The sequence below is a fragment of the Agelaius phoeniceus genome, chromosome 3 (genome assembly GCF_051311805.1).
Source record: "Agelaius phoeniceus isolate bAgePho1 chromosome 3, bAgePho1.hap1, whole genome shotgun sequence".
Lineage (NCBI taxonomy): Eukaryota > Metazoa > Chordata > Aves > Passeriformes > Icteridae > Agelaius > Agelaius phoeniceus.
This window is the reverse complement of record NC_135267.1, coordinates 111,986,112-111,999,837: the sequence shown is the minus strand read 5'-3', so window position 1 is coordinate 111,999,837 and position 13,726 is coordinate 111,986,112. Positions and strand designations below refer to the sequence as shown.

The 13,726-nt window shown below is 50.2% G+C and overlaps 1 protein-coding gene across 1 annotated transcript in view; it reads left to right on the top strand.

Moving 5' to 3' along the window:
* Positions 1-13,726, top strand: part of BUB1 (BUB1 mitotic checkpoint serine/threonine kinase) — a 25,777-nt gene extending 12,051 nt beyond the window's left edge. The window contains exons 18-41 of the mRNA XM_054630518.2: positions 1,846-1,905; positions 1,988-2,132; positions 2,360-2,556; positions 3,055-3,095; positions 3,362-3,456; positions 3,764-3,810; positions 3,912-4,102; positions 4,309-4,457; positions 5,248-5,576; positions 6,195-6,247; positions 6,739-6,879; positions 7,651-7,746; positions 8,069-8,159; positions 8,536-8,611; positions 9,119-9,299; positions 9,783-9,861; positions 10,259-10,482; positions 10,856-10,996; positions 11,571-11,686; positions 12,295-12,456; positions 12,582-12,739; positions 12,830-13,007; positions 13,176-13,282; positions 13,450-13,726. Coding sequence (XP_054486493.2) covers positions 1,846-1,905; positions 1,988-2,132; positions 2,360-2,556; positions 3,055-3,095; positions 3,362-3,456; positions 3,764-3,810; positions 3,912-4,102; positions 4,309-4,457; positions 5,248-5,576; positions 6,195-6,247; positions 6,739-6,879; positions 7,651-7,746; positions 8,069-8,159; positions 8,536-8,611; positions 9,119-9,299; positions 9,783-9,861; positions 10,259-10,482; positions 10,856-10,996; positions 11,571-11,686; positions 12,295-12,456; positions 12,582-12,739; positions 12,830-13,007; positions 13,176-13,282; positions 13,450-13,645 — 3,253 coding nt within the window. The 3' untranslated portion in view covers positions 13,646-13,726. The remainder of the gene's footprint in view (positions 1-1,845; positions 1,906-1,987; positions 2,133-2,359; positions 2,557-3,054; positions 3,096-3,361; positions 3,457-3,763; positions 3,811-3,911; positions 4,103-4,308; positions 4,458-5,247; positions 5,577-6,194; positions 6,248-6,738; positions 6,880-7,650; positions 7,747-8,068; positions 8,160-8,535; positions 8,612-9,118; positions 9,300-9,782; positions 9,862-10,258; positions 10,483-10,855; positions 10,997-11,570; positions 11,687-12,294; positions 12,457-12,581; positions 12,740-12,829; positions 13,008-13,175; positions 13,283-13,449) is intronic.

Here is a 13,726-nt window from a genome sequence, read left to right as displayed (position 1 = left end):
CCCCACTGAGACCCCATCACTGCCAGGCTCCCAGGGTGGGATGTGACCCCTTCCCAGGGTAATTCCTGGCCCTTGCTGTGCAGGGAAGAGCTCCAGCATGAACAGCTCCTTGACAACATGGAGAGTGCAGAGCATGAGCTCGAGGGGGAAGGTGGAGCCAAGCCACAGAGCCAAGGGCTGGTGTTCAAAATTGCCTCCAAACGTAAGTGTGACCCTCCAGGGTGTCCAGGCCCAGGCTCCCAGCTGTTCCTGGGAAAGCTCCCAATCCCTGCTGCTCCCTTGGGGCTACAAAAGCAGCTGAACCCCACCTGGAAACTTTGGGACAGCTGTGGACATGTGATGTTTGTTGTTTGTTTTTACTTCTGTAGCATTTTCTCCTCTCCCACCTCAGCCCTTCTGTGTTCCTTGTCCTCAGTAGCCTCCCTCTGGAGACACTGCCCTGCTGGCTGAGGTCCTGCTGTGCCAAGACACCCATTTTCCTTTCTCCTTCCTCTGTGGGCCTTGCATTCCTGCTGCCTTGGATCCTTTCTTCTGGCTCGGTGACTATTTCCCTCCTTCTCCTGGCTTTCCTGCTGTACCTCAGCTTTCTGTTGTGTAGGAATAGAAGGGCTTAAAATCCCAAATAACGGCCTTACCTTCAAGAAGGGCTCAGAGTACTTAAAGTAGCTGGGATGGAACAGCAGGGAGTGTAATTTGGGGGATTTTCTTGGCTGTTTTAAGGCATCCAGGGGAGCACATCTGGTGCTCACAGGGCATTTTTTTTGTCCCTCCAGGATACAGGACAGTGGATGCTCTGCTCCAGCGCATGTTCGAGGCAGAGATACCCCTGGAGGACGAAGGCCCTTCCTTTGAGGAGATCCTGAATTTGTCCCCCACCTCGGCTGTTCCCAGGAGCCCGAGTTCCGAGAGTGCAGCCTGAGGGGGGGATCAGGGAATGGAGCTCATTCCCGGCTGTCCAGGTGCTCCCTGGCTGCTCCCATGTGTGGGGCCCGGGTGACACGGTGGGAACAAACAGCTCTGTCCTGTACAGGAGCTTTATCTCATGTAAAGTCTCATATAAACCTCTGGAATGCGGGCAGGAGTCGGAGTCTCTGGCCGTGCCTGGGCTGGGACGGTGCCGTGGGCAGTATGTTATGGAATAACTACTTCTTGTAACTGGAATTGTATCGCAGCACTTTTATATGCAGCTCTGGAGCGGTGTACGCTGAATGAAGCAGCTCTTTAGCACAATAAATTCAGCAGTTTGGAAAAACGATGGAATATCTCCGAGTTTAATGAGGGGAGAGGGTTGCGGCTGCTCCAGGATAATGTGCGGGGCTTGGAGGTGGGAAACGAGGAGGGGAGAGAGGAGTGGGCGCTGCTCCTCGCTCCAGGACTGGCCCAGCCTTTCCCTTTTCCCAATTCCTCCTTTTTTTCCCTCATTTTTTCCCTTATTTCCCTTGGGCCTGGCCCCAGGGCGCCGTCCAGCGGCCGCGGCGGGAACTGCACCCGCGGAGGGCGGTGTTTCCTGCGTGATTGATGGGGCAACGACCAATGGGGATGCAGTGCGGGCCGAGGGCTGGCCAATGGGGAGGCGGTGCGGGGCCGCGCGCGGCCAGTTTGAATCGGCGGGAGCCGTTGGGCATGGACGAGCCCGGGCGGTGAGCGGGGAACCGGGATAGCGGGATGGATAACGGGATGGATAATGGGATAAGGGGATGCGGAGCGGCATCGGGGGCTGCTTCGGCCCCCGGAGCTGTGCGGGTGCCGTGGCCAAGCGGCGCCGTGGGGGCGGCAGAGCCTCCGCCCGCCCCGGGCGCTTCCCACCCTCCCTGATCCCGGCCTGACCCGGCCTTTTCCCTGCAGGAATTACGAGGCACAGATCCGGAGCTACCGAGGGCCCGACCCTCTGGAGCCGTGGGACAGGTGAGCGCTGGGCCTGGCTGGGGTGCTCCGTCCCCGGTTCGGGATCTGCCCGGGCCCGGAGCTGACCGCGGGCTGGTTGCAGGTACCTGCAGTGGGCAGAGCGATGTCTCCCTGCCCAAGAGAAGCAGAGCCGCTGGCCGGGGCTCCTGGAGCAGCTGGTGGAGCTGTTCGTGAGCGACAAGCGGTACCAGCAGGACCCGCGGTTCGTCAGATACTGCGTCAAACTGGTGGGTCCGGCTGCGCTTCTCCGGGAATTAAATTATCCTAATTCACCCACCCCGCGGTTCTGGCACTGCAGAGAGCTTTGGGAGGAGCGGGAGGCCTCGGCAATTCTGATTCTCTGCAGGGCAGGGGGATCAGAAAAAGACAAGAGCGTGTTTTTTAAGCTGGGAGGTTTGCCTTAACTTCTCTGATACTCTCCTTTTACCATGACTGAGAAATTCTTGTTGTGCAGGCAGAGTTCATCTCTTCCCCGGGCCAGTACTTTGAGTACCTGCACGGGCAGGGAATCGGAGCCAGGAGCTCGGATTTCTACCTGGCCTGGGCTCGGCTGCTGCTCAAGGAGGGCAACGTGCAGGGAGCAGCAGCCGTGCTCCAAAAAGGGCTCCTGAACCAGGCACAGCCCCGGGAGAACCTGCAGCAGCTCCACTGGTAACTCTGGGGCCTCTTCTGCTCATGTACTCAGTGCTCATAATGACTCATAATTAACCGTGGGTAGCATATGATTTTTTAAAATTATTTTTAATTTTTTTTCCAGTATTCTTATTTTTGGTGAAGGGAGGTTTAAACTTAATAATGGTTCTTGGATGTTGAATATTCATTGGGTGTTCTGGGATTAAAAAAAAGCATCCCAGAGTGAAGCAGATCCTTGGAGTTAAGCGTTTAATTCTAGGAAGGTAAATGCAAAAAACCAAAAGTAAAATGTAATGTAAAACATAAAACAAATGCCCAGTTCTGTTCTCCTGCTGTCTCTTGAAGGCTTTTTTAGTTTTGCAGCTGTGGAGATGTCCATATTCAGTAAAAATCCTGCTTTTCAATGTTGCATTTCATGGCATGATTGTACAAGGAAGCCCAAGATTGTTGGGAGATGGGAAGGGTGAGGGACAGGTGATTTCATGGTAATAACTGAGGGGTTTTTTTGCACTTTAGCTCCCTGCAGAGTTATGATCCTCGGAATCCTCCTTTGCAAGGTGAGGATGAAGAGTCCTGTTTGATCTGTAGCTCCTCTAAATGAATTTTTTACTTCAGTGAGTGAGTTTTGTCACTGAAAAAAAAAACAAATTCCCAATAGAAATCACTTTATTTTCCCTCTTTATGTGAAAAATTCTTAAGGGCAATGTATTCAAAACAAGTTATTAATTTTCCAGTGCTTGAAGTTAATCAAAATTCACAAAGGATCAAACAATTTTTACTCATTAATGAGCAGAAAATACTTACATTATATTTTCTGTCCCAGATGCTGCTGTTCTAAAACCACTTCAGCCTTCCCATGCTGCAAATCAAATGGCTCCTCCAAAAGGTGTCTCAAGTCCTAATCCCTGCAAAACTCAGGTAAATCATGAATTATTTGGGAAAGGTGTTTCACGTAGAGTTTGGGTTGGTGAGCTTGGCTGAGCAGGGCAGACTGACTGTGTCTGGTGCATCTCAAAACTGACATGGAGATGATACTGCTGCTGTGGTGCTTGCAGCAGGAAAGCATCTCCATAGGAATGTCTCATCTGGGAAGCACTGGGGCACACCCAGTGGCCTGACACATTCCCAGAATCACAGGAATAATATTAGCAGTGGATTCTGTGCCAGCTGTGCTGCTTGAACTTAATTTAATTTCATTTTTTCGTGTTTTATTTCCCTGCTTTAGGGTCTGGATGCTGCTTGTTCTCAACCCTGTGCTGCTGGAAAAGAAGTGTAAGTGGCTGGGTGGCCCTTTCAAAGCCCCCTGTGAGAAAACAAGCTCTCTGCTGGGATAAATCCCTCAATCCTGGCCCTTTTCTCCCTCTCCCTGCCAGGAACTACATCACCTACATCTCCAAGTCCGAGGTTGCTCCGAAGCTGCCGTCGGGCACCGCAGGGTGGGAGCAGGTCCCCATGTACGACAAGAACCTGCTCCTGTGCCAGGGCTCCGAGCTCTCCTTCGAGGAGCTCAGGGCCAAGAGATACTTCAGGAAATATGAGCTCCTCAGGAGGCAGCAGGCACTGGGTATTCCTCCTTTTTCCAGCTCTCCAAATGGCTCTTTCCTGGTCAAGCTCATGGCTTTTGGGCTTCTCCTGTCAGTGCCACATTCGTGGTGTCCCTCCTGAGGAGGCCCAGGGGGAGCCATCAGCACCACACTTGTTCATTTAATCTCATTGTTTGTGGTCATGCAGACCACACATATTAATTTAGTCTTGCTGTTCAATCCCTAGAGGAGGAGCAGAAGGACTCCATGAGGAAAAAGGAGTCGGCAGTCCTGGAGCTCCAAGCGCTGCAGCAGAAGCTGGACCAGCTCACCCAGCTCTCCAGGAGCCTGGAGGAAACGAGGCTGGAACCAGCAGCTGAGCCAAGCCAGAGGGTGGTGAGTGGTTCTGGGATGGACAGGAAGGCTCTGCCTGGGCTTATCCCACAAAATCCAGCCATGCTGTAGGAACCAGGGTTGGTTTTTCCCTGGTGTGAGACTGCAGCTGGGCTCTGCTGCTCCAGGCAGAGCAAGAGCAAGATGTGACCTTGAGCTGCCCAATCTTCCTGGATAGGATAAACCCCCCTCGGGGGGCTTAGAGGGTGTTACAAAGCTGAGCCACAGCTTTAACCAGCTCTAGGAGGTGCCTGCAGGCTTTTTCCAGAGCCCAAAAATGAGCTGAATTCTTCCTGGGAATGCATCCTTCAAACTGGGACAGGCTCAGCTCATCCAGTGCATGTCACTGATCCAGACAGACACCAGGCTCTGGCTCTGGGCTTCCTTCAGAGCTTATTGCAAAAAGGAAAGAGGAGAGGGGGGGAAAAAAAAGGAGTAAAAATATGTTTGATATGTTTTTCCTAAGAGAGCCCTGTGGAATAGGATCTTTCTCCAGTCTGGAGGCTGAGGCTGCAATACCAGTGTGGAAGCCTGGCGCAACTTGCTGCACCCAGATTTTAAAGGTTTCACCCTGAACTGCAGCTTTGCTTCTCCACAGTTTAGTTTGAGATGCAGCTGGAAGTTCTCTTGGGTTCTGGGCATGTGGAACTAACAGGAAAAATGGGAATGGCTATATTTGGGAGGGAACTTAAAGGTTCTGTTACATTCTGGTCACATGGAGCTGGTAGAGAAAATGGGACTGGCTGCATCTGGGGGGAATTTGGGTGTCACAGAGCACTTCTCATCCCTCAAGGTGCCCCCACCTGTGAGGCCCAGCACATCTCACGTCCCAGGGAGCTGGATGGCACCTGCTGCAGGGCTGGATGTGCCAAAGGGCCCAGCTCTGGTGCCTGAGCAGCCCAAATTCCAGGCACCACCAGCCACCGCTCCCACCCTGCGGCCAGCCAAGCCCCTTGGAAACCACATCCCAGCCACCTCCCCCTGGGAAGCACCAGAGGAGAAGGACCCAGCTGGAGCTCGGGCAGAGCTTGGGGAGCTCCAGAAGAGTTTGCTGCACCCTTCCTTCAGTGCTGCTCCCGCTCAGGAACGGGCTGGTGCTGACCCTCGGAGCACGGCAGAACTGTGAGTGTGAACAGGCTCCTCCTCTCAGCTGTGAGAATTAGCTAAAAACGAGCCTTTCTTCCCCTTCTGGAAAAAAATACCTGACCTGAAGCCACTGTTTATTAAACTTAATCAAACTTGGTCCTCCTGGCCACGTTTCATTCCTTTTACCCTGTGGTTTAATTGCAATAAGAGGAAATTTGGTGTGTAATGCCTGGAATAAAACCCAGGATGTGCTTTGTTCCTGCAGATCACACTCCAAGGTCTCCAGAGAAAGATTAAAAGTGCTGGGATTTCTCTCCTGCACTTCTGCTGTGGGACTTGGCCACAAAATGGGGGGGCAGAGGGAGAAACCCAGGCTGGCAAAGCAAGGGTGGCTCAGTGGACTTGGCCAAGGTGGGAACAGATTGTTCCCTCATGTTGTGGAATTCCTTAGAGGCAAATTATGTCCTAGGAGAGCTTTTAATGCATTTTAACCTTTTTAAGGGACTCTGCTGCCTCCCAGGTTATTGGCAGCTGTAGGAGAAACTTTCCAGGGTGATCTTTATTAAAGGACCTCTCACTTCATTGAAACAGAGATTAAAATGGGGTTTAAATAGCTTTTATTCCAAGGTAATGTTGTGACCCTTTCTTCTGAAGGTCCCCTAACAAAGGATGCACTGGATTAACTCCTGCTGTGGATGTGAAGGAAGGTAAGGAACCTCTGGAGGGAGACTGATGCCATTGGTGTGGCTGTTCCCAGCTGGGAACCATTAACTGCTACCCTGGCAAAGCTTCTTGACTTCCCAGCCTCCATCCCTGCGTGTCTGTGCAGGGTGTCTCTATCCTATCCCTTCCATGGAACATGGATCCAGTCCCTGCTCCCATGTTCTGAGCAGCTCCTTTTGGAGCGTGGTTGGGAATCGCTGTTTGTCCTGCTTCACTTTCTGTGCCAGGATAGAGCATTCCTGGGAATTGCAGATGGATTCCTTGGAAGCCACCCAGCTGTCCCAGGTCCCTCTTGCCCTCCAGGGCAGCCTCCCTCGGGACTCTGCCACGCAAATCCCTGAACAAGCCAAAATCTCTCCCCAAATTCTGCGTCGCTGCTGCTCCTTTTGTTTACTTCCCTCACTAATATTTTGCTGGAATGCTCATAAACAATCCCAGGCTCCTTCAGGAATGATCTTGCCCTCGTGTTTTCCAGCTTCCAGAGTCGGGAATTCCTCCTTTGCCTATGGAAATGCTTCCCAGGCCACCCCCAACACCTCGCTGGGAGGAGCAATGGGGACGACAACGCCCTTCAAGGTGCAGCCCTCACCCACGGTCCACACGAAGGAAGCCTTGGGTAAGGCCTGGAATGAAGTTTTCCTTCCCCTGGAGTCCCTGGGATCTTCCCTGGAAATGTTAGTGGAGCCTTTTCTGGCCAAGGGAGCTGCTCAGGGATGGGCATGTGCGCCATCCAAAGAGGAAAATGACATTACATCATTAATTGCCTGTTGGGATTATCTGGGTGACCCAAAACTTCTGACCAGAAATGGATCTTTTAACAACATCCCACAATTCCCATCAATTCCTGGATAAATCACTGCCAGGCTTCTTTGGGAGTGTGTTGTCTGAGCTGCTTTTCAGGGAATCTTGTTTGGGATGTGAGGACCTAAACCACACTAATTTGGAAGTTCACAGTCAGCTCTGCTTGATGCTGAGCTGAATAAAAATGAAAAAAAAAAAAAACCAAACCCAAAAAGCCTGAGGCATTCATTAGTCCTACAAATATCTAAGTTTTCCAAAAATCTGAGAAATTAAAGGAGAATTTGCTCTCTTAGGAAACTTGGAATCTCCCTTTGGATAGGGAATAAAAAGGGCCATGACCAAATGTGTGTTGGCCAAATTGGCCCTTCCTGTGTCTGATTGGTTGTCTGAGGTGTTTAAATGCAAGAAGGAGGAACAACTGGTTATTGACTGCTGATAAATTATAGGAATATTATTAATTGACATTTAAGTCTGTTGTAGTCAAGTGACATTTGATTTGGCTGCTACACAATGGAAGAACCTCTGAAATTTTCTGGGAGTGTTATTCCTTTATTAATTATTCCTGTATTATTTCCTTCTTTCTTAGGTGTTCTCATGGATATGTTCCAAACACCCTTCTTGCCTGAGCCATCTCCCCTGGAAGACAGTGAGGAACAATTTGAAGCCTTTTGCAGAAAAAGTGGTGTGTGCTCTTTGTTTTCCCAGTCCCATGGAATTCCATCCTTTATTTCCCATTGACACCTCCCACCAGCCCTTGCTGTAAGAGTTGAGCCAGCCTGAAACCCAAGGGCTTTACAGGAGTGAACAGAGAGAGATTTCACATCTGGGCTTGGGCTGGAAAAATCACCTTTCCAAGAGTTTGTAGGAAAGGTGACTGGAGTGGGAATTCTGCAGGTGCAGCTGGATGGAGCCCTGAGCACCACGTGCCTGGAGAGGGGGGAGAAGGTGGCTGTGTAAATAATCTTTGTTGGGTGAAGATAACAGGGGTTATCTTTTGTTTTCAGAGCCTGGTGGATGTTTGAAAACAAGCATTGCTGTCCCTGCCACTCCCGCCTTTGCCATCTTTGAGGATGAGGAGGAGAAGGAGAATGGAGGGTGAGGAGGGAAAAAGGAGCAGCTGAGCTCAGCTCCTTAAAAATCATGGGAAAAATGGATCCCATTCCATGGGACTTTGCTGTGGCTGTGCCAGGATACAACTGGTGGAGTGGCAGGAGAAAAGCAGGAGTTGCTGCTCTGGGATTGCACAACGTCCCTGTTTGGACAGTGCTTGGGAGTGCCTGGACAGCGCTTCCATTCCCTGCAGAATTTGGATGGAACTCTGAGCTGCTGCAGCTTCTCCAGGTTGCTGCAAATGGGGCTCTTAAAATAAAATTAAAAATTCAAGTTAAAACAAACCAACCTTTATTGTGACCCCTGTGCCTGGGAAAGCTCCTGGGGAAAAGCTGTTCTAAATTTTTGGGTCATTTTTCAGGATCCCACGGCACAAGAACAAAGCAGGAGAGCCCAGAACTTTTGGAGAACATCCCCTGACTGACTGTGCAGCAGAAGTGAGTGGGGATCCTGCAGGGATTAGCCTTGGAAGTGGGTTATGCACTTAGGAGGGTTACCAGAGTGGGTGGATTGACCCCTGCTCTATCCCAATCCCATAATATTCCTAGGAATGATGCCTGCTGAAGGTTGGATACTTCTTCCCATTCCTTGAGTGTTTTTGATTGTTGATTGACATAAAAATTGATGGAAACTCCACCTCTCAAATGTGTGGGCTTGGCATCAGTTTGGGGGAGGAAGAGACATTTCATCTTCCAGCAGCCACCTTGCAGCTTCCATAGCCAAGGAGATGGATAAAACTTGGATGGAAGAGATCCCTTCCCATGGGATTGACTTTTCCAGGCTCCCACAGCAATTTCTGATGGTCTGGCATTTTGCTGTGGCTTTGACTATTTACCAGCATTCAGACCTAGTGTAAAACTATGGAAACATGGGGTTTTGTTTATATTTTCAGGGTAATTTTGATGGTTTCATTTTAAATCTTGGTTGTTTTTCCTCTTCCCTAGGAAGAAACAGGGACCACGGAATTCCTGCGGGATGATTACACGGTGTGGAATGGCCCCTGCAGCAACAAGGCCCTGGCTCCCAGTCCAGACAACACCAGGGATTTTGCCCGAGCTGCCCAGCTCATGTCCACACCCTTTAATTACCTGGCAGCTCCTTCCCAGCCCCCTTTGCAGGACAGAGGTAAAATAAGCAATGTTTTGTGTGGAAAACATGGAATTTGGTGCCTTGCGACTCCACTTCTGCCCCAGTCCAAATCCCACCCAGGTGCTGCCACTCCTGAGGCCACATTCCCTGTGGAACAGCAGCTCATAAGCTCTCCAAGGGTTTTTAATTGGGATAAGAGGAAGTGGTGAGGGACAAGAGAGGCTTTGTGTGTCCAGCTGTTGCTGCTGTGAACAATTCCAAAGGGTTGGGAATATCCAGACATTGGCTGAATCCCATCTGGGAGCACCTTTATGCTGCTCTGCCCCTTTTTAAGTCTTGGAATCTGCTCCCTGGAGAAATCCAGATGTTATTTTAACTTGGATATTTGAAATGAGGCTTTGTTGAGTTCTGGTTTTTATGGCAGCAGCTTTCAGAGCTGCTGGGTGAGAATACTCCAAATATTCCTGGTTTTGGGGACATAAACATTGATTGGCTCTTGTTCTTGCTCCCTTTGTTCAGCCTGTAAGGAAAATTTGCCCCAGATGAATTTGGAATTCTCTGGAGAACTGCACAGGCAGCAAAAGGCCAAGAAGTTAAGGTATGCTGCTCCAATGTAAGTGTCCCAAGGTTTTCCACTGTATCAGCCTGGCTCTGCCCAGCACTCTGGGGGGAAATGGACCTGGGTTTGGTGACCATGCCCACAAAATCCTTCAAAAGATTTAAGTTCTGCCCCATGGAAATTAAAAATTAATTGACCAAAAATCCACTGTTTTCTTCCCTTGGTGAACTTGAGAATTATTAGGGAATGGGTAAAGTGACTGGACCAAATCTAATTTTCCTTAAAAAATTCCATATTATTCACCTCCATGTTGGCCATGGTGACATTTGACACATTTTTGCTCCCTAAAGGTGCCAAACCTCCAAGGCAGAAGGTCAATAATATAATACTATTATAACATTAATAATGATTAATGATGTTCTGTTTAAATCCATAGCCCTGTTCTCGAACATGTCCCAGAACAGAGAGGGCTTCGTGGGAACATCCCGAAACAAGGGACTGGAATCCAGGGAATTGCTGCAGCTGCTTCCCAACCACTGCATGAGCAGACAGCTCAAAGCAGAACTGGACATTCCTCCTGCCTTGGGGTGGATAGACCCTCCCAGGAGATGCTCTGTGGAGCTGGGCAGGACAGGACAGCGTGGAATGGGAGACCCGCAGGTACACAGCATCCCCTTGTTCTCCTCCCTGCATTCCAAGGGCTGTGCTCTGTGCACTGGAGGGAGCAGTTCCATGATTCCCGTGAGGAATCCCTGCTCACCTGTGAGGGATGTGAGGAGGGATGAGTGTGGGTTGGACCTGGATTGCACATTGCCATGGGTACTCCAGAGTGCACTTTGGGAAACTCTGGATTTCTGGGCAGGTGCAGAAGATGGAGTGTCAAAATCAAGGAATACTTCACATATCCTTATCCCTCCTGGGGGTTTTGATTTATTATTTTCTTTAAATCAGTGATGCTCTCTCAAGCCCAAACTTGTGTTACCTCCTTGGAATGACACCCAGAGCTTAAACTCTTCCCTTTTTTTCCATGAAGTCCTTGTTGAGAACCCTTGGGACAAGGAATTGATTGGCAAATTCTTGTCGGAGCTGCCGGAGCCGCTCCACACCTATGCCAACTACTTTGAGTGGAAATCTCCCCTTCCATTCATCAAAGTGAAGGCTGAACTCTCACTGGGTAAGAGCTCCTTCAAACTCATCACTGCCAAGCATTTCTTGAAGCTTTTTCCAGGATAACGTCTCAGAAGTGTGTGGGAATTCAGCTTCCTTGTGTGTGTGTGTGTATCTCCAGATTATCTCAGCCTCAGGTTGGGAATTAGGCCTGGGGTTGCTTTGTTTGCCTTTTGTAGCATGAGCCTTTTGGATGAGGCATTTTTCCCAGTTCTCCCTGTAAACTGGGCCACAGCTCTCCAGCTTTGTGTGGAACAGCAGCGGGCCCATGTCAACAAAAGCTGTAGGACAGGGATTGCAACATCCCTGTGGGACTTAAACATTGGTGTTTACTTTTCAGGGCATGCCCTTTGGAATTTGACTGCTTCCAGGGGGTCAGGCAAAAATAGAAACACTGGGGTCGAGTGTGTGGCACGTCCAGCACTCCTGCTCTCTCCTGTTCCTAGCAGGAAGAGATTTGTAGGGAAAGACTTGATCTAGGATTAAACCATTCATATGGGCTGGTGCTTTTCTCTTTTTTTTTCCTCCTGTTTTTCCTCTGTGGAGTTGGCAAGCAGGATCTAATGTTAATCTTTTTAAAGGTCCCAGCTCATTCCATGTGGACTGCTTGGTTGGAGAAGGAGCTTTTGCCCAAGTCTATCAAGCTTCCATCCTGGATGCCAGTAACCCTCAGAATAATCAGAAAGTGATATTCAAGGTCAGTGGTGTTGGGCCACAGCAATAATTCTGGAGTCTGACCCTCCCCCTGGGTGGATTCACACACATCCTTGGCCTTTCCATGTCAGATCTGCCTCGGGACCTTTTTGTGGATCTCCTCTCCAACATTTAGTCCTTCAGGAAGAACTAAAGCCCCTCTTTAACCCCTGAAGTGAAACTTTTTCGGGACAGAAAGGTGATTTATGCTTTCTTTGGAGTATCAGGGATTCACAAAGGAGTGTGTGGAATCGTGGCATGGGATTGAAGTCTAGATTTGAGAGGATTAATCATGAGGAGGTTATCAGCTGAGGTTAATTATTGTGAGGGTGGGGAGGCCCTGGCACAGGCTGCCCAGAGAAGCTGTGGGTGCCCCTGGATCCCTGCAAGTGTACAAGGCCAGGATGGACAGGGCGTGGAGCACCCTGGGATAGTGGAAAGTGTCCTGTGGCAGAGTATGGAAGATGGGACTGGATCATCTTTCAACCAAACCATTCTGGGATCAGTTCAAGAGGGAAGATGCCTGATCTGCCATTGAAAGCCCAACCTGAGAGGAACCCCAGCTTTTACCGCTCCCAGATTTTCCCAGGAAAATCCCCTCCTTTCTTCCAGGTCCAGAAACCTGCCAACCCCTGGGAGTTCTACATTGCAACCCAGCTGGTGGAGAGGCTGAGCCCCAGCGTGCGCCACCTCTACATCCGCTTCTATTCCGCCCATTTCTTCCCCAACGGCAGCGTCTTGGTGGGCGAGCTCCACAACTACGGAACGCTGCTCGTGAGTGCCACCAGCTTCTGTCCCAGAGCACCTCTGCCCTTGCAGAGCCCTTTCCTCCTCCTGATTTTTACCTCCTTTGGGAATGTGCCCTGCCTGAACCCATGCTGTGTGTCCCTGGCTTCCAGAACGCCGTCAACATTTACAAGAAGCTCCCGGAGAAGGTGATGCCCCAAGCCCTCGTCATCTACTTCGCTGTCAAAATCCTTCACATGGTGGAGGAGCTGCACAGCTGCAAAATCATCCACGGGGACATCAAGCCGGACAATTTCATCCTGGGAGAAAGGCAAGTGTGTCCTGTTGTCACCAGATGTCACCACATGGGAGGAGCCTGGAGGCACTGAGAGGGGGGGTTTGTTTCTTGTCCTGGTTGAAGGTTCCTGGACAACAGCACGTGTGACATCGATGGGCTCTGCCACGGCCTGACCCTCATTGACCTGGGACAGAGCATCGACATGAAGCTCTTCCCTGAGGGAACAGCCTTCACTGCCAGGTGTGAAACATCTGGATTCCAGTGCGTGGAAATGCTGACAAACAAACCATGGAACTACCAGGTAAGGGACGGCCTGGAATCTCAGCAGTTGCTGCACACTGAGCAGCTGGACCCTGGTACCAGAGTTGGAGCCTCTTGCAGAGCCTCTCCCCCTCCATGGGGTGTTTTCAGCTCATTTTTAGTGCTCTGGGTGTGGTTTTGACACAAAACTGGTGTGATTTTGGTTTAGACAGACTACTTTGGGATCGCAGCCACCGTGTACTGCCTGCTCTTCGGGTCCTACATGCGCCTCAAGGAGGACAACGGGGTCTGGAAGCCTGAGGGAACCTTCAGGAGGTGGGTGTCCAAAATATTCCCCAAATCTTTGCCTAGATTCCCTAGAAACCCACATTAGTACCACATTGCTCCGAGGTCAGGTTCTGTCACACCTTTCCTAACTGGGAGCAGAGTAAAAACGAGTATTTTAACAGCTGAATTTAGTGCTTTTTTGTCCCTTTTTGCAGGCTTGCCAACGCTGAGCTGTGGAAGGAGTTCTTTGAGAGCCTGCTGAACATTCCCAGCTGCCACAACCTGCCTTCCCTCAGAGCCCTGCGCCAGAAGCTCAAGGATTTATTTTGCAGGTCCTACGCTAAGGAAATCAAGTTCCTTCGGAACAGACTTGTTGTGTTGCTCATCGAGCACAAACGCTCACGGAAATAAGGGTTGACTTTGCCCAGTTTCCAAGGACTTGGGGTTTTATGGATGTGGAATATTTTTGTAATAACTTGGTTTCAAATAATA